This window comes from Pleurodeles waltl, chromosome 3_1 (genome assembly GCF_031143425.1).
Source record: "Pleurodeles waltl isolate 20211129_DDA chromosome 3_1, aPleWal1.hap1.20221129, whole genome shotgun sequence".
NCBI lineage: Eukaryota > Metazoa > Chordata > Amphibia > Caudata > Salamandridae > Pleurodeles > Pleurodeles waltl.
Genome location: NC_090440.1, coordinates 544,510,110 through 544,526,651, shown reverse-complemented (window position 1 = coordinate 544,526,651; position 16,542 = coordinate 544,510,110). Strand labels below are relative to the sequence as shown.

Genomic DNA, 16,542 nt, shown 5'->3' with positions numbered 1-16,542 from the left:
CTTTCCCAATTCTTGGGGAGAGGTCAGATCAGAGTCCACCAAGTACTGGTGCAACAAATCAGACACACAATTATTAAGAATATGCTCTCTCAGGATCAAGTTATACAGGCTGTCATAATCAGTAACTTTACTGCCATGTAACCACCCCTCCAAGGCCTTCACTGCCTGGTCAATGAAATCAACCCAGTCTTGTGAAGACTCCTTTTTGGTCTCTCTGAACTTTATCCTGTACTGTTCAGTGGTTAAGCCATAACCATCCAAGAGTGCATTCTTAAGAACTTGGAAATTATTAGCATCATCTTCTTTCACAGTAAGGAGCCTATCCCTACCTTTTCCACTAAATGATAGCCATAGGATAGCAGCCCACTGCCTTTGAGGGACATCCTGTACAACACAGGCCCTCTCAAGTGCAGCAAACCACTTGTTAATGTCATCCCCCTCCTTATAAGGGGGAACTATCTTGTGCAGATTCCTGGAATCATGCTCTTTTGCAGGATGACTATGGGGAATACTGCTGCTGCCACCATGGGTATCTAAACCCAACTTCTGTCTTTCCTTCTCTAATTCAAAAGACTGTCTATCCAAATCCAGCTGTTGCTTTTTAAGCTTCAGTCTGGTTTGTTCCACCCTCAACTTATTGAGTTCCCTCTCTAACATTCTGTCATCAGGGTTGGTGGGAGGGACATTTCTAGAAACAGAGCTATGATGGGAATGAACAGAAGGAGACCTGTCCCTTACAGAAGCCAACTTAACAGCTTGGTTTACAGAAACATTACTACAAGAATGGTGTGAATAAATGCTTTTGCTATGATGTGAGACCATACTATTTTTTTGGTGTGGCTCATCATCATTACCATCTATGCTAGATTGTCTAGTAATGGGCAGGCTAGAAAGTTTCTTTCCTGAATCTTTTCCTGGGGGAGTCCCTGAATCAGATTGGGAACTATTAGGTACTTTTTCAACAGATGGGGCACCTATGGCCTTATCCTGTTCTCTAAGCATGTTAATTAACAGTTCCAAGGCAGGATTCTTCCCTACACTCACACCTCTCTCTATACAGAGACTCCTTGCTCTTTTCCAGCTAAGGTTGTCATATGCAAGTTTGGACAGATCAACACTTTGGCCTGTGCCAGACATTTTTTAGAGAGAGTTAAAGTGATAGAAAAAGAGAACAAAGTTTTCAGAACTTTTTGGAAAGACAGAAAAAACTTTTTAAACTTTTAAGAACTTTTTGAAAGTTTAGAAGTACTTTTCAGTACTTAGAAAAGAGTGAAAAGAGGAAATGCAAAACTTTTTGGCTATGTGTATATACACTGACCTTGTTTTGTATATTTTTCTCTTATGAAAAGTACAATGACAAGAGTGGTAAGTAGTCTCAAGCACTTATCCCACCACTGCACAACCAATGTAGGAGGCTGGACTGGCTTGTAGTGAGTACCAAGGGGTACTTGCACCTTGCACCAGGCCCAGTTATCCCTTATTAGTGTATAGGGTGTCTAGCAGCTTAGGCTGATAGATAATGGTAGCTTAGCAGAGCAGCTTAGGCTGAACTAGGAGACGTGTGAAGCTACTACAGTACCACTTAGTGTCATATGCACAATATCATAAGAAAACACAATACACAGTTATACTAAAAATAAAGGTACTTTATTTTTATGACAATATGCCAAAGTATCTTAGAGTGTACCCTCAGTGAGAGGATAGGAAATATACACAAGATATATATACACAATAGCAAAAATATGCAGTATAGTCTTAGAAAACAGTGCAAACAATGTATAGTTACAATAGGATGCAATGGGGAAACATAGGGATAGGGGCAACACAAACCATATACTCCAAAAGTGGAATGCGAACCACGAATGGACCCCCAACCTATGTGACCTTGTAGAGGGTCGCTGGGACTATTAGAAAATAGTGAGAGTTAGAAAAATAACCCTCCCCAAGACCCTGAAAAGTGAGTGCAAAGTGCACTAAAGTTCCCCTAAGGACAAAATAGTCGTGTTAGAGGAATAATGCAGGAAAGACACAAACCAGCAATGCAACAACTGTGGATTTACAATCTAGGGTACCTGTGGAACAAGGGGACCAAGTCCAAAAGTCACAAGCAAGTCGGAGATGGGCAGATGCCCAGGAAATGCCAGCTGCGGGTGCAAAGAAGCTTCGACTGGACAGAAGAAGCTGAGGTTTCTGCAGGAACGAAAAGGGCTAGAGACTTCCCCTTTGGTGGACGGATCCCTCTCGCCTTGGAGAGTCGTGCAGAAGTGTTTTCCCGCCGAAAGAACGCCAACAAGCCTTGCTAGACGCAAATCGTGCGTTTGGCGTTTTTGGACGCTGCTGGGGCCCAGGAGGGACCAGGAGGTCACAAATTGGACCTGAAGAGAGAGGGGACGTCGAGCAAGACAAAGAGCCCTCCCTGAAGCAGGTAGCACCCGGAGAAGTGCCAGAAACAGGCACTACGAGGATGCGTGAAACGGTGCTCGCCGAAGTTGCACAAAGGAGTCCCACGTCGCCGGAGACCAACTTAGAAAGTCGTGCAATGCAGGTTAGAGTGCCGTGGACCCAGGCTTGGCTGTGCACAAAGGATTTCCGCCGGAAGTGCACAGGGGCCGGAGTAGCTGCAAAGTCGCGGTTCCCAGCAATGCAGCCCAGCGAGGTGAGGCAAGGACTTACCTCCACCAAACTTGGGCTGAAGAATCACTGGACTGTGGGGGTCACTTGGACAGCGTCGCTGGATTCGAGGGACCTCGCTCGTCGTGCTGAGAGGAGACCCAAGGGACCGGTAATGCAGCTTTTTGGTGCCTGCGGTTGCAGGGGGAAGATTCCGTCGACCCACGGGAGATTTCTTCAGAGCTTCTGGTGCAGAGAGGAGGCAGGCTACCCCCACAGCATGCACAAGCAGGAAAACAGTCGAGAAGCCGGCAGGATCAGCGTTACAGAGTTGCAGTAGTCGTCTTTGCTACTATGTTGCAGGTTTGCAGGCTTCCAGCGCGGTCAGCGGTCGATTCCTTATCAGAAGGTGAAGAGGGAGATGCAGAGGAACTCGGATGAGCTCGTGCATTCGTTATCTAAAGTTTCCCCAGAGACAGAGACCCTAAATAGCCAGAAAAGAGGGTTTGGCTACCTAGGAGAGAGGATAGGCTACTAACACCTGAAGGAGCCTATCAGCAGGAGTCTCTGACGTCACCTGGTGGCACTGGCCACTCAGAGCAGTCCAGTGTGCCAGCAGCACCTCTGTTTCCAAGATGGCAGAGGTCTGGAGCACACTGGAGGAGCTCTGGACACCTCCCAGGGGAGGTGCAGGTCAGGGGAGTGGTCACTCCCCTTTCCTTTGTCCAGTTTCGCGCCAGAGCAGGGGCTAAGGGGTCCCTGAACCGGTGTAGACTGGCTTATGCAGAATTGGGCACATCTGTGCCCAAGAAAGCATTTCCAGAGGCTGGGGGAGGCTACTCCTCCCCTGCCTTCACACCATTTTCCAAAGGGAGAGGGTGTCACACCCTCTCTCAGAGGAAGTTCTTTGTTCTGCCATCCTGGGCCAGGCCTGGCTGGACCCCAGGAGGGCAGATGCCTGTCTGAGGGGTTGGCAGCAGCAGCAGCTGCAGTGAAACCCCAGGAAGGGCAGTTTGGCAGTACCAGGGTCTGTGCTACAGACCACTGGGATCATGGGATTGTGCCAACTATGCCAGGATGGCATAGAGGGGGCAATTCCATGATCATAGACATGTTACATGGCCATATTCGGAGTTACCATTGTGAAGCTACATATAGGTAGTGACCTATATGTAGTGCACGCGTGTAATGGTGTCCCCGCACTCACAAAGTTCAGGGAATTGGCTCTGAACAATGTGGGGGCACCTTGGCTAGTGCCAGGGTGCCCTCACACTAAGTAACTTTGCACCTAACCTTTACCAGGTAAAGGTTAGACATATAGGTGACTTATAAGTTAGTTAAGTGCAGTGTAAAATGGCTGTGAAATAACGTGGACGTTATTTCACTCAGGCTGCAGTGGCAGGCCTGTGTAAGAATTGTCAGAGCTCCCTATGGGTGGCAAAAGAAATGCTGCAACCCATAGGGATCTCCTGGAACCCCAATACCCTGGGTACCTCAGTACCATATACTAGGGAATTATAACGGTGTTCCAGTAAGCCAATGTAAATTGGTAAAAATGGTCACTAGCCTGTTAGTGACAATTTGGAAAGAAATGAGAGAGCATAACCACTGAGGTTCTGATTAGCAGAGCATCAGTGAGACAGTTAGTCACTACACAGGTAACACATTCAGGCACACTTATGAGCACTGGGGCCCTGGGTTACCAGGGTCCCAGTGACACATACAACTAAAACAACCTATATACAGTGAGAAATGGGGGTAACATGCCAGGCAAGATGGTACTTTCCTACAAGCACCATATCAACTTTTTTGAGCCCATAGTGATCTGACTGGCATTGAAAGCATTTCTTCTCTCTCTCAAAGGGAAAGTGATGCAGGTGTTCATGGACAACACCACCACCATGTGGTACTGCAACAAGCAGGGTGGGGTGGGGTCGTGGACCCTTTGTCAGGAGACTACCACCCCCTCTGGACATGGATGGAACATCAGGGCATATCCCTGGTGGTTTAACATCTTGCGGGCTCTCTGAACATCAGAGTGGATGAACGCAGCCGTCGGTGCCTGGCCGATGACGAATGGAGTGTCCATCCGGAGGTGGCGCAAGATCTCGTTTAGCAGTGGGGAGAGCCTTGGTTAGATCTGTTCGTCTCCGCAGAGAACGTGCAACGTCAGCAATTTTGCGCGTTGTTTCCAAGGCGGCACTCGCTTGGTGACGCTTTTCGTCTCGAGTGATGCTCAGGTTTCCTTTACACCAATACCACTTCTGCCCAGAGTTCTCAAGAAGATCAAGAACGACAAGGCCCAAGTCATTCTTGTGGCTCCATACTGGGCACGAAGAGTATGGTATCCCGAGCTATTGAACATGGCCATTGATCCTCCAATCAGGCTGCACCTTCAAGAGGATCTTCTGTTGCAGCAGCAGGAAATTATTCTCCACCCGAACCTGTTCAGTCTCCGCCTTCTTGCATGGAGATTGAGCAACAGTAGTTGACAGCTTTTGACCTTCTGCCCGAAGTCTGTAATGTTATCTTGCCAGCCAGGCATCCCTCCACCAAAAAGGTATATGCCTATCGGTGGAACAAATTTGTGGCATGGTGTACAGACAAGTCTGTTGTCCCCCTCTCTCCCCCTCTCTGCCCCTCTTTCTGAGGTTCTTTCATGGCCCTGCAAAACTATGCTCTGGGCACCCTAAAGGGTTATTTGTCTGCCATCTCGGCTTTCATCCGATTGCCTGAACAACTCTCCTTCCTTAAATCTACCAATGGTTGGACGATTACTTAAGGGCCTTACCCATCTCTTTCCTCTTTCCCCGTTCATAATACCCCAATGGGACTTGAACTTAGTCCTTAACTATCTAATGTGCGCTCCCTTTGAGCTGCTTCACAACTGCCCACTTTGCCTGCTTACTCTGAAAACAGTCTTCCTTGTGGTTATTATCTCTGCCCGCACAGTAAGTTAGCTGTAGGCTCTTTCTTCAAAGCCACCTTTCATCTTCATCCACCCTGACAAGGTGGTGCTCCATACTAGGGCTTCCTCTCTGCCTACAGTGGTCACGCCCTTTCATGTAGGTCAATCAGTCACCTTGCCTACTTTGTATGCACCCTCCTGACCCCCCCATCCTTCTAAGGAAGAGGAGCAATTCCACTGTCTGGACCCAAAAAGAGCATTGCCGTTCTACCTTGATCGTGCAAGAGAGTTACGGGTGGATGATCAACTCTTTGTGGGTTGTGTGGGTGCGAAGAAAGGTCTGGCAGTGCAGAAGAGGACCATCCCTAGATGGGTAGTCCTCTGCATTCAAATGTGCTACGCATTGGCTAAAAAGCAACCTCCGGAGGGCTTGCGCGCTCATTCTACCAGAGCAACAGCTGCAACCACTGTGTTAGCATGCTGAGTTCCAGCCCTGGACATCTGCCAGGTAGCAACATTGGTGTCCTTGCACACGTTTACTAAACACTACTGCCTGGATAGTCAGTTCCCAAGGTTCGGATACTTTGCTTGTTCAGTCCTGCTGGACTTCCTAATATGATCTTGGTTTGCAGACCTGCCTCCGGAGATAGTAGTGCTTGAGTATCTATTCTAAGTTAAGGAGTCTGCAAGTAGAAGCATCTATCAGATGAGCAAGTTACTTACCTTTGATAATAAATTATCTGGTAGAGACATATTCTAGTTGTAGATTCCTTACTGCCCTATCCATCCTCCCTGCTCTGCAAACTGATTTCTAGGGACAGGGACTTCCCTTTCAGGGCCCTAGTTCTGGTGCACTAGAGTTAGTGTTCTTTATGGCTCTGCACTTCTGGCGTGGAAAGTTGTGAAAAGAAACTGACGTCTACGTGCCGGGTGGCGCCTATATACAACCCGCAACGTCATATTCAGCGACCACAGCACCAATAATGGACATAGTCAACCAACGCCACCAAAGGGCACACAAAGGTACTGCTTGAAGAAAAGGCTCCAGATCCAGACTAACGCCTGGGGGAAATTCAAAGGTAAGAAATCTGCAAGTAGAATATATCTCTATCAAATAATTAATTACCGAAGGTAAGTAACTTGTTCATTGGGTCGCTCTGTTTGGTGTTAAGCTCTGAACTCTATACAGTTGTGTTTGAGGTGGAGATAAGAGTAATATCTACACAAGGGGCGTATAGTAGATAAACATCCACAATTCATGTATTCAAGCTGGTGGATAGCCATCTGTTTTGGGTGACAGGGTAGTGGGTAGAGGTGGGGATGAGGTAATTGGAGCTCTGTGGGTAGTCACAAGATCCTTGTGAATAAGTTGAAAGTGCAGCGGCAAAAGTCATAAGGTTGGCTTGTAATTGGCATGCTGCCATGTTTTTTTTTTAAACATTGGTTCCCCAAAAGACTCAACTAACTACAAGTCCAATAGATGTGCTCCATGAGTTTGTATGCATTAAATGTAGACTCTGTGGCTCTACCAGTTATCGGATGCACTGTACTGACTGTGTGCTCAAATGGGGGCATTCATTGTCAGTTCTCAATATCACATCCTCGTACGTAGCTATGGAGTGACTTGCAGTCGTTTTTAGCTGGTCTTAGAGGTTCAACCTTTGGTTCACTACCAAAAGGATTCAGAGGGCCCAAACAATCCCCTTGTCCTTGCCTTACTTAGACGACATGTAAAACATGGGTGTGTTGTTTATAAGTCATAAATATATATTGTACATAGTCGGACCAGTAAAACCGGTGTAAGGTGGCTTGTGTTAATTCTGGATGCCTTGTGTCACTGCTACAAATATTAATTTACATCTAGTTTGTCTTTGTCCTCTTACATACATGTCAGCTTGGGCACCACATGAATGGTTGGCAGGAAATCTCTTTCCATCCTTACAAAGCCAGTTTCCCTTCTATTTCACTTAAACCTACAATTACCACTTTTCTGTTCTGTGCTATTATTTTGCATAGCAACCAGGAAAACAGTCTCAGAATTTCGGGCCTTCATATACAAACTACCTTCATCATAGTTAACCATCCTGACCTTTACCTGCTACTGGAAAAACCTATAAAAAGGGCAATGCCTGGTGGTAACACTTCTTTAACTGGAGGAAGGTTTTGAAGCTCACACTTTAACTCTTGTTAGCTCTAGCTTTATCAAGGACCCTAAAAATAGAATAAAGTCTGGCCCTCTGGGCCAGAGAAACTGTACTTTGTCTGGATTTTCAGGAGGTTCTATGTTCCTGTATAGAAAGAACATTTGCCAGGGACGGTACCTTGATGACGGTTGTTTGTCTTGAGGACCTGGACCAACTGTGGACTTTTGACTATCCTTGCTTCTACCACCAGTCCATAAAAAGACTCTGTAGTACTGGAGATGAGTCTGCCAGCGGATGACTCTAAACTACCTAAAAGAGAACCTTGCAAAATCTGAAATGTATCCTGGACCAAAACTTCCCCAAATCAGTGAGGCCTAAGCCCTGTCTGTAAGGGACTTTGCCCCTCTACGGACTATGTAGTGGGGTCTTAACTAACTCCTGTTTTTCCATCTCACTTCAAATATCTGGGGTATCAAAGGTTTTCTTTATTTTTTGTTATCCCTTTTTGAGCTTTGTCATAGCAAAGCTTAGTACCATGGCAATGTGCGCTTTCGTTCCATCATGCCTTTACTTTTGGAATTTCAAATATTTAGGACTTTCTGCCAGATCTGTTTCTTGTCCGCAATACATTGATAATGTGGCTGAAAAGGTGCGTTTTGGCTTCAGGAGATCTTATTCGTATCTCATCCAAAATAAGTGATCTGTTCTGGTGGCTGGTGCAGAAGAGGATTTCCTTTAAAGCTTGTTTTATGCATCAACATTTCTACTTTTGTGTCTCTTTTGGCTTGCAAATTTGGGGAGCATGTGCCCTCTTCCAGCCTTCATCCTGCATCTTAGTAGCTTTTGTCCTTAACTAAATTTAGGTGATGAAAATGGAGAGGCAGGTCCCTTAGAGCCCATGGCAACAGTCACTGAAAGTGATTGCTTTTCTCATCTTCAAAATAAAGATGAAAACATGGCGGTTAAACATTGCACCAATATTCAACCAACTGGAGTACCTTTTGATGTGGGTCAGTACCAGTAAGATGGAGTATTTCGTTTTAGAAATGCGTTTATGATAGAAGGTGAAGCTACACTGCCCAGAGAAGAGAGAAGCAGGCTCCTAATGAGTGGAAGGCCTTACTGACTGACATCTTCGTGGAAGATGACTTAAAAAAAAAAAAAGGAGGTACTGAGGAGCCATGAGAACCACACATCCTAGCTGGCCTGAGACAACAAAAAGATACTGTGAATCATCCTATATCGAAAAGCTGCTGTGACATTTGTGGTGAACCTGTGCTGTCTCCTACCTGCTCAGTATCTCCACGGAAGCCACATCTATGTCCATAGAACCCTAGAGCAAGAATCTGAGGTTTTCTTCTGCCCAATTCTTCTTTAACCCAATGTTTTTACCTGGCTGTGGCAAATTGTCCTCAGAGAGAACCATTTGAATTGTTACTCTTCCTTTCAGGTCAAGAGATGTAGACGCTTGATGTTGTGGTTGAGCCATGACCCTTCATTACGCCTCCCTGTGAGAAATAGGCCAGTTTGTGACCGTCCTATAGGGGGCCCTTTTCTTTTTTAAATATGGGTGCTAGAGTTTTGGATCTAAAGGAGACACCTTGGTGGGTGCCTTCACCACTACACTTCCTTTCAGGACTTTGTGGGAGTCATTGGGTCCTTAACTTATTTTAGTAGTGAACTGCATCCTGCTAGACTGGATTACTGGATCCAAGGTAGTGTTTTTTAGCTAGACTCAAGACTAATGACCATGACTTTGTGGCACTCTGAATGCTGAAAGACTTAGGCGGGACTTCTACCCCAGGATTGGATGGTTGGTTATTTGGTGGTTAAACATAGTTCTAGTGCAACAGATGTTCAAAGGCTCCCAATTTCAAACATCACTGCACCGCCCACTAAGCCACCTGCACACTCACCTTTTGCCACAATGTTTATCCAAACTTCTTTTAAAGTTTCATGGTGTTTTACTCGACTAGCCTTTGTGAAATAAATGTATCATTTGTGTCAGTTGGAAGCCTTGTTCATTTATTGAAGGCAATATTACTATTTGTGCATCTACAGTAATATGACTTTCAAAATGTAAGTAAACATGCTTATAGAAGGCTTGTAATTTTTTATCAAATTAAAAAGCAGCTTCTGAATCCAAAAGAGCGTGCCATACACTGATCCTAAGGTTTTCCTCCATGTTTCTCTGTACACTGATTGTGACTGAAAAAATCTAGGAAACAAAACCAACAGATGGTTCAAGGCAGAAGTGGCCAGGATAACATGGTAATAAATGGCACTACTGGACAAACCAGATACTGGAGCAGAGTCTGCTCGATACAAAACCCTCATCAATAACACCAGATTGTCTCCTCCGACTTAGGAACTCCTAGGTAAATTAAATAGGTCCTCACAAAGCTGTTGAATAAGAAGCTGCCTTGATGTGTTCCAGAGAAGTTGGGATATAAGCGGAGCTACACCTAATTTAATGGAAAATTATACTCACATCTGATTAGCACATTCGCAGATGCTTGAAGCTGAGATAATTTAATCCTCTGTTAGAAATGTCGGTTGGAAGAAGGCCTTTTCCTACATACAAAGGTAGTAGAGATTTATTCCCAGTTAGGTCCACTTGTATTTCCAATAGTTCATCTGTTTTGCACACTAGGATTTGTGTGACAGACGGAGACGTGGCTGGGGAATTAAGAAACCAGATATGTCCTACAAAAGTAAAATAGGCAGAAACCATTGCTCAGCAAACGGAAGAGAAAACAATACTTTACGAAAGTATTTGGTGTCCCTTGAAATTCGTGAAGGTTTGGCAGGCCAAGAGAAATTATTATGGCCAGGGTGATATGGATTGGCATCGCCTCGGAGAGCACTGACTGCATGAACCCGCAGTTTGATGATGAAAGATCAAACGAGCTATTTAGAAAGTCAGTATATAGATAGGTCCTGCAATATTCACATAGTTGCCTCAATTGTAATATTTATATTAACTGACGCTGCTATCTCTTTAAGAGATAAAAAAAAACAGTTTAAACAAAAAAATAAATAAAACTAGAATGTCGTCAGTGGGAACGTCTATGTAAGAAATCACTGCGGAAGGAGGAACATATCTACTGTAAAATATGTAGAAGACCCATTTCCTGTTTGGAAGCCTGTGCAAGCAAACAAGGGCAGCAGTATTTGGCCTCCAAACCTGAAGCTCAGTGTACAGCAAAATTTTAGATACGTTGCTATGTCCGAATTTGATATTGTGGGAGCTCCAAATAGATTGATTTATAATAATTGAGACCAGAGGCAGCAATTGCATTCAATATTTTGTTTCTCTGCAGTGAACTGGAAGATAAGACATTAAAAAATGTAGCTGAAAAAGGCAAGCTGTTCCTATTGTCTCGATTTGTTGAGAGAGAGAAAGAGTAGTGTCAGTTTTTTCTCCAAGATCTTTCACATGTGAAACGGGAACAGGTATTGTGCCCAGATCCTCTTGCCAAAGACTCAGATGGCCAATATGATTTCTCAGGAGGCAAGCTTTTGCACTGTGACTTTGTCTACCATCCCAACATGGCAGTCGCCTCAATATATTTCTGCGGCCTGAGGTTATGCTGTATAATCTTATTAGCCTGGATTATTTTATCTACTTGCTTGCACTAGGTCTCCCTCTCGGTTGATATATGCAGCAGGAAGAACACTGAAAACTGCAGGCAACTTAATTCACTTGCAACTGCCTTCCTAGTGCAGGTACGCAATAACAGGTGTAGGGTCCAATGGGTAGGCTATGTGCATTTCGAAAGGGCCACTTTACTGTGTTTCACCTTAATCATCCGTCCTCATGGAGTACAACACCAACAGAAATACCATCTGTTATGTCCCGTCCTGGGTGAATTGAACCCCACTGCAGGTTAGCAGGCTCAATGCCAGGTTAGCACCCTCCTCGGATGTATGTGGCACCCAGGAGCTTAGAAACAAATGTGACTGCGTTTCAGTGTCTCGCGTACCTTTTCCTGGGCATGCAGCCACAAAGCCCAGAAATTCCAGATAGGTACAGCAGGCTGAGGACTTCCCAAAATCAGGGCCTTCTCTCAACTCTGCTATCCTTGGGCATCTATCTCACCGCATCTTCAGGTCCTTCCCCTCTAGCTGTCACAGTCTCAGATTTGGAAGTGGGGCTCCTCCTCGTATATTCAACCTCATCCCCATCCATTTTTGTTTCACAGCAACTCCCTCAGTGTGGAAATGTAATGCCCCAACTAACTCCCATCTGTGGGGGTCCATCATACTATGATGCTCAAGTCTTCGCTGCTGGTCACAGTGGCTGCCCTGGACTCCTCTTCCTCGGCTCTCCCCACAGAGGGAGGGTGACAATTTATGTTCACTGCCTGCTTTCCCATGCAGGCTACAAACCATGAAACATGACATCCTATTTCCGGAATTTGATCACCTATCTGGGTCAGATGACACTGTAACTATAGGATTATAACACTGATCAGTTTAATAGTGTTTAGCTCTGGCCACCCATCTTGCCAGTCACTGCCTTAAGTTGACAATTCTTAATCGGATCACCCCAGAAAATCAGTCCATAGTCATAAAGCAGTAAAGCTAATAAACGTTTGTCAGTCTGGCGAGTCCCAGGGAGGAGCTTTTGGTGTTTTGTGCTTTTAGCAAGATGAGAGATTTTTAACAAGCATTGGCAAAGTCACTATGTTTCACATTTTAGAGGCATTAGCCATCCTTTTCGTTTTGTTAAAGCTAGATGTCCATGCTAAACGGCATCTGTAAAATAAAGGCTTAAGTGAGGATACATCACATGCTTACATCATGAGGTGGATGCCCATCTTGGAGTGGTTAATTTACAAAAAATATAAAAATTGCGTGAAAGTGCCTTTTCTGAAATTAGCATGTCAATATCAAATTGAAGCTGCCAGCTATTCCTAAAAAGGTAGAGTAAATAAATATAGAAAGAGAGATGAGGAAGGGCGTGAGAATGGATGTAGAAGTGTTTGGAGATTGTGGGATCAAGTTAATGTAATTTGGTAGCAGAGAGGAGCAGGGGAGCTAAAGTGAAGCAGTGTTAATTATTTAAAAAAAGTTGAGGCAGACCATTAATGAAGCACTGACGTAGCTGAGGGTAGAGAGCAGTAAGGCAAGGTGGCTCTCTTTCAAAGAGATCTACAGACAGAAACTTGGAAGTAGAGCATTGAGTACCCCCGGGCCCTAAGCAGCAGAATTCTTTTAATACTATCCAGAGAGCAGAACCTCAACACGTAATTTTAGAAAACTTTTGAAATCTGAATTTTTCAACACAATGTTTGGCTGCAGGCGTTGCATCTGATGGGATACAGAACAAAAAAAATGAGTAACGTCACGTTTGCTTGGACTTCTGCTACCCCACCAAACTATTGAAAATCTTCAACCTGTATTATGATCAGCAGTCTGAGCCAGCAGCCAGTAATGAATGTCATGACTGATTGTGTTACCTGGGATGTACTTGTTAAATTGTCAGTCCTTTGTAGTGTTGACTGCCATGTACTAGTGCACCAGCAATGCACGCTGTGCGAGGTCACAACTGGGCATTTTCAAAATCAAATACATAGTGGTACTCCAAAAATGTTGATTTTGGTAAAAGGTTGGGCAATACTTTTGCAGTCACCTGGACTTTACCAGCATCTAATTGCAAAGTGATTAAAATGAAGAGGCCTCTCAATAGACTTTCGGATCTTTTAAAGTATATTCTTTGCAAACGGAAGGCTAGGATGAAGGCTAGCAGTCCGAATGCAGCAGTTTTAATTGGTGGAAGAGGGATGGTCTTAATCTGGCCACCAAAATATTATATTTGGGTCACATTGTGTTTAGGGAAAATCACCATTTCCACTTTGACAGAATTAACTGATGTATTTCAAACATTTAAGAAATACAATCTTAAGTACTGGGTATCAAATAAGTGTGAACAATTTACATAGCTGCCCAGCAAACTGGATCTTCTGGTATGCGTGTGTCTAACAGGGCTGTGCTAAGCAGTATGACTGATGCCTCTGAACGTAAGAAGTTTGCGTTTGTGACTCAATACTTAATGTTAATACGTGCACTAAAAGACGTTCTCCTATCTTTACGTTGTTTTGAAACGTTTATACAGCCAAATTAATTTTTAATGAAACATATGGACATACTCAATTGTCAAGACTCTGTCAAGAATTAAGACTACCAGTTTTTCTATATTTGACCTGAAATTGTAAATTCATAAATGTTGCCAAGTGTCTGCTGTGTCGTAGCAAACCTAGTTTACCATCAACAATGTACTAGTCTGATATGAAAGACTTTATATTTTTTTTTATTTGTGTGTCTTTTTATTTTTCCTACAGGTCCCTTGTCTGAAAAATTACCTTTTGCAAGCGTGGAGGACCTTAAGCGAATCCATAAAGGCCAGCACCACTCGTCTGTTGTAAGTTTCTAGTCCTAGTATGTTGTGCAGTGAGGCGTCATTGTTTTCGAAATACTGCCTGAGCCAGACCAAAGGGTTTTGATGCTCTTAGCCCGCTGGTCAGGGTCTTAACTCTGTGTTGCGTCTGGTCCACGATAGGCGTGCCACTGCAAGTTGCATTAGAAATCCCTATCAAGTATGTTGTGGCGTGGAAGACCAAGATTACATTTTCTTGAAATAAGGTGTGCAACCCCAACAAAGTCATAATAAATGTCTGTTTTATCGTTGGGTGTACAAACTATTTACACTTAGAATTGTCTTATCTTAATAAAGCATGCGCATTTGTGTATAAAGATAAAACTCTATGCGTTAGACTACCATCTTGTGATTGTGTAATCCGTTTAGAATACTTGCCTCGGCTTGGATGTGCGCAGAAGGGACCTAAGTAATTTATCCTGACGCTAACCTCACATTTGCTCTGATGCTTCTAACGATTCCGACATTCGCTGTTTTTCTGCAACTTTTCTTTGATGTAGGCGGCATATGCATTGCTCAGGCTTGAGTAATCCAATATGCACCTTAACATTTTCAGTGTCCCAAAGCAGAACTTTGATTAAACATTGCGATATTTAATAACTTTTTATAAATTACATCCTTTGAATCCATTTCATTCTGCCAATATGTTTTTTTTTTTCCTCTACTTTTTCCTGGATACCTCTTTGCTACTTTTTTTTAATTGGAATGCAGGACACACGTTTAAATTAATGAAATAAAAGTAGTTTATAGCCCCTTGTTATCTCTCGAAATATTCAATATGTTTCATACAATATTTTTTAAACGGTAAAGATGTTCTATTGGCGACATTTGCTTCTGTATGGCGACATTAGTTTCTATATTGACATTAGTCTGTTGCTTCTTTTATTATTGTACAGCCTAGGTATTTCGGTTGCCTCTGTTGTGTTATCAGATATTACTCCAGCATTTATTTGTGATTTCTCTGAAGTATTTTTCCCATGCTTTCCTGTAAGTTAGGGACCTCATCTGCAAAGGTGGTTTGCTTTTGCTAAGCCAGATAATCATATAAACACAGGGTTTGTGACAGTTTAACACCTTTTCACAGTGCATCAAAGCCCTTCTAAGGTTGAAAAAGCCTTTCCAACTTATGAAAGTGCTTTTGTGATCCATTACGAATTGCAAATAGGAAGGAGCATGAAATCGACACCCCTTCTTATGAGAATCCCAGAAGTTTGTGAACTTACTGTGCTTGAAATGGTATATTGCAACGAACCGTGCAAAATAGATGTCAAGTTTCAGAAAAGCTCTACGAGTCTCAAACCTTTGTCAAGCAAACTCAGCCTGAAATATTTTGAAACATTTTACTAAATATTTTTAACACTAGGCAAGATGTTTTTAAGCCATTCAAAACCAAATGATCAGTGTTGTAGGTAACAGCAGTATGGCGTCAATAGTGATTATACCCTCACATTCTCTCAATTGCTAAACCGGTTCCTCCTTAATAGTTTCCAAAATTAGACTGTATTTACTGAAAAGCAATATCCTTACGGCTTTAGGGATCATTCTTGGATTTAATGATGTTGATATTGTAGACCCTTTTATTTGTTCAAAGGACACGGCCAGCATTAGCACTGAATGTGCCCTGTGCGACAGTTATTTTTGGCACATTCCCCCACCGCCATGACCTCCTCCTTGGATTCACTCACTTACCACCAGGACGAACTGCCCATCATCTCCCCATAGCCCCTCTTTCACATACATTTCATTTGTTTTAAAGCACTGGTAAAGGGTGTCTTTACTAATAAGAATGTGTATTTGTCCAAACAAACACTTTTTAGCAAAATTAGGAATAGATAATGAAGGACTGGATGGGGAAGGTGGCGAGGGACATGGGGGGAGGGGGGTGGAATACAACATCATAACCTATTTTATGCAGTTTGCTTGCAGCTCTTTGACAGGCCATAACAGTCACTGTTCTATATTAGGGTTTTATCATATGAACTGTGGTGACAAAAGAATCTCTGTAAGGCAAGCAGTAATCCACTCAGCTCTCCACGTAAAATACAGATCTGTGATTTGCAGCAGAAATATGAACTCTGCGCAACTTTATGGCAAGTCAAAACTGCTAATAAACAAAACTCCATCTCTCTCTCTAGCAGGAACATTATTCACAAGAGTTACCTTGACATTTTTATTGCTGTCTGAAAGATGGAGGCACAAGAAACTGCAGCAGGTGTCTGTTAATCGCACGTTATTGCTGAGCACAACATATCCTCCCCCCCCCAGGTCAGTGCCCTTCCTCCAGGTCAGCACTCAGTGCAGTTGTACCGGTCCACCGCCCTAAAGCCGGCCCTGTTTGTTCATATCATTGCCTGTGCTATTAAGCTATGACACCTGATAGATGTGACTATTTTAACATGTCCTGTTGTTGTTGAAACATTTTCATCTGAAGCCGCATT

At 43.6% G+C, this 16,542-nt stretch overlaps 1 protein-coding gene across 3 annotated transcripts in view; it reads left to right on the top strand.

Annotated features, from left to right (window-relative positions):
* ZWILCH (zwilch kinetochore protein) overlaps nucleotides 1-16,542 on the top strand; it is a 266,547-nt gene that overhangs the window by 197,414 nt on the left and 52,591 nt on the right. For all 3 annotated transcript variants that reach the window (XM_069222876.1, XM_069222877.1, XM_069222878.1), the window contains one exon: nucleotides 14,010-14,089. In XM_069222876.1, coding sequence (XP_069078977.1) covers nucleotides 14,010-14,089 — 80 coding nt within the window. The remainder of the gene's footprint in view (nucleotides 1-14,009; nucleotides 14,090-16,542) is intronic.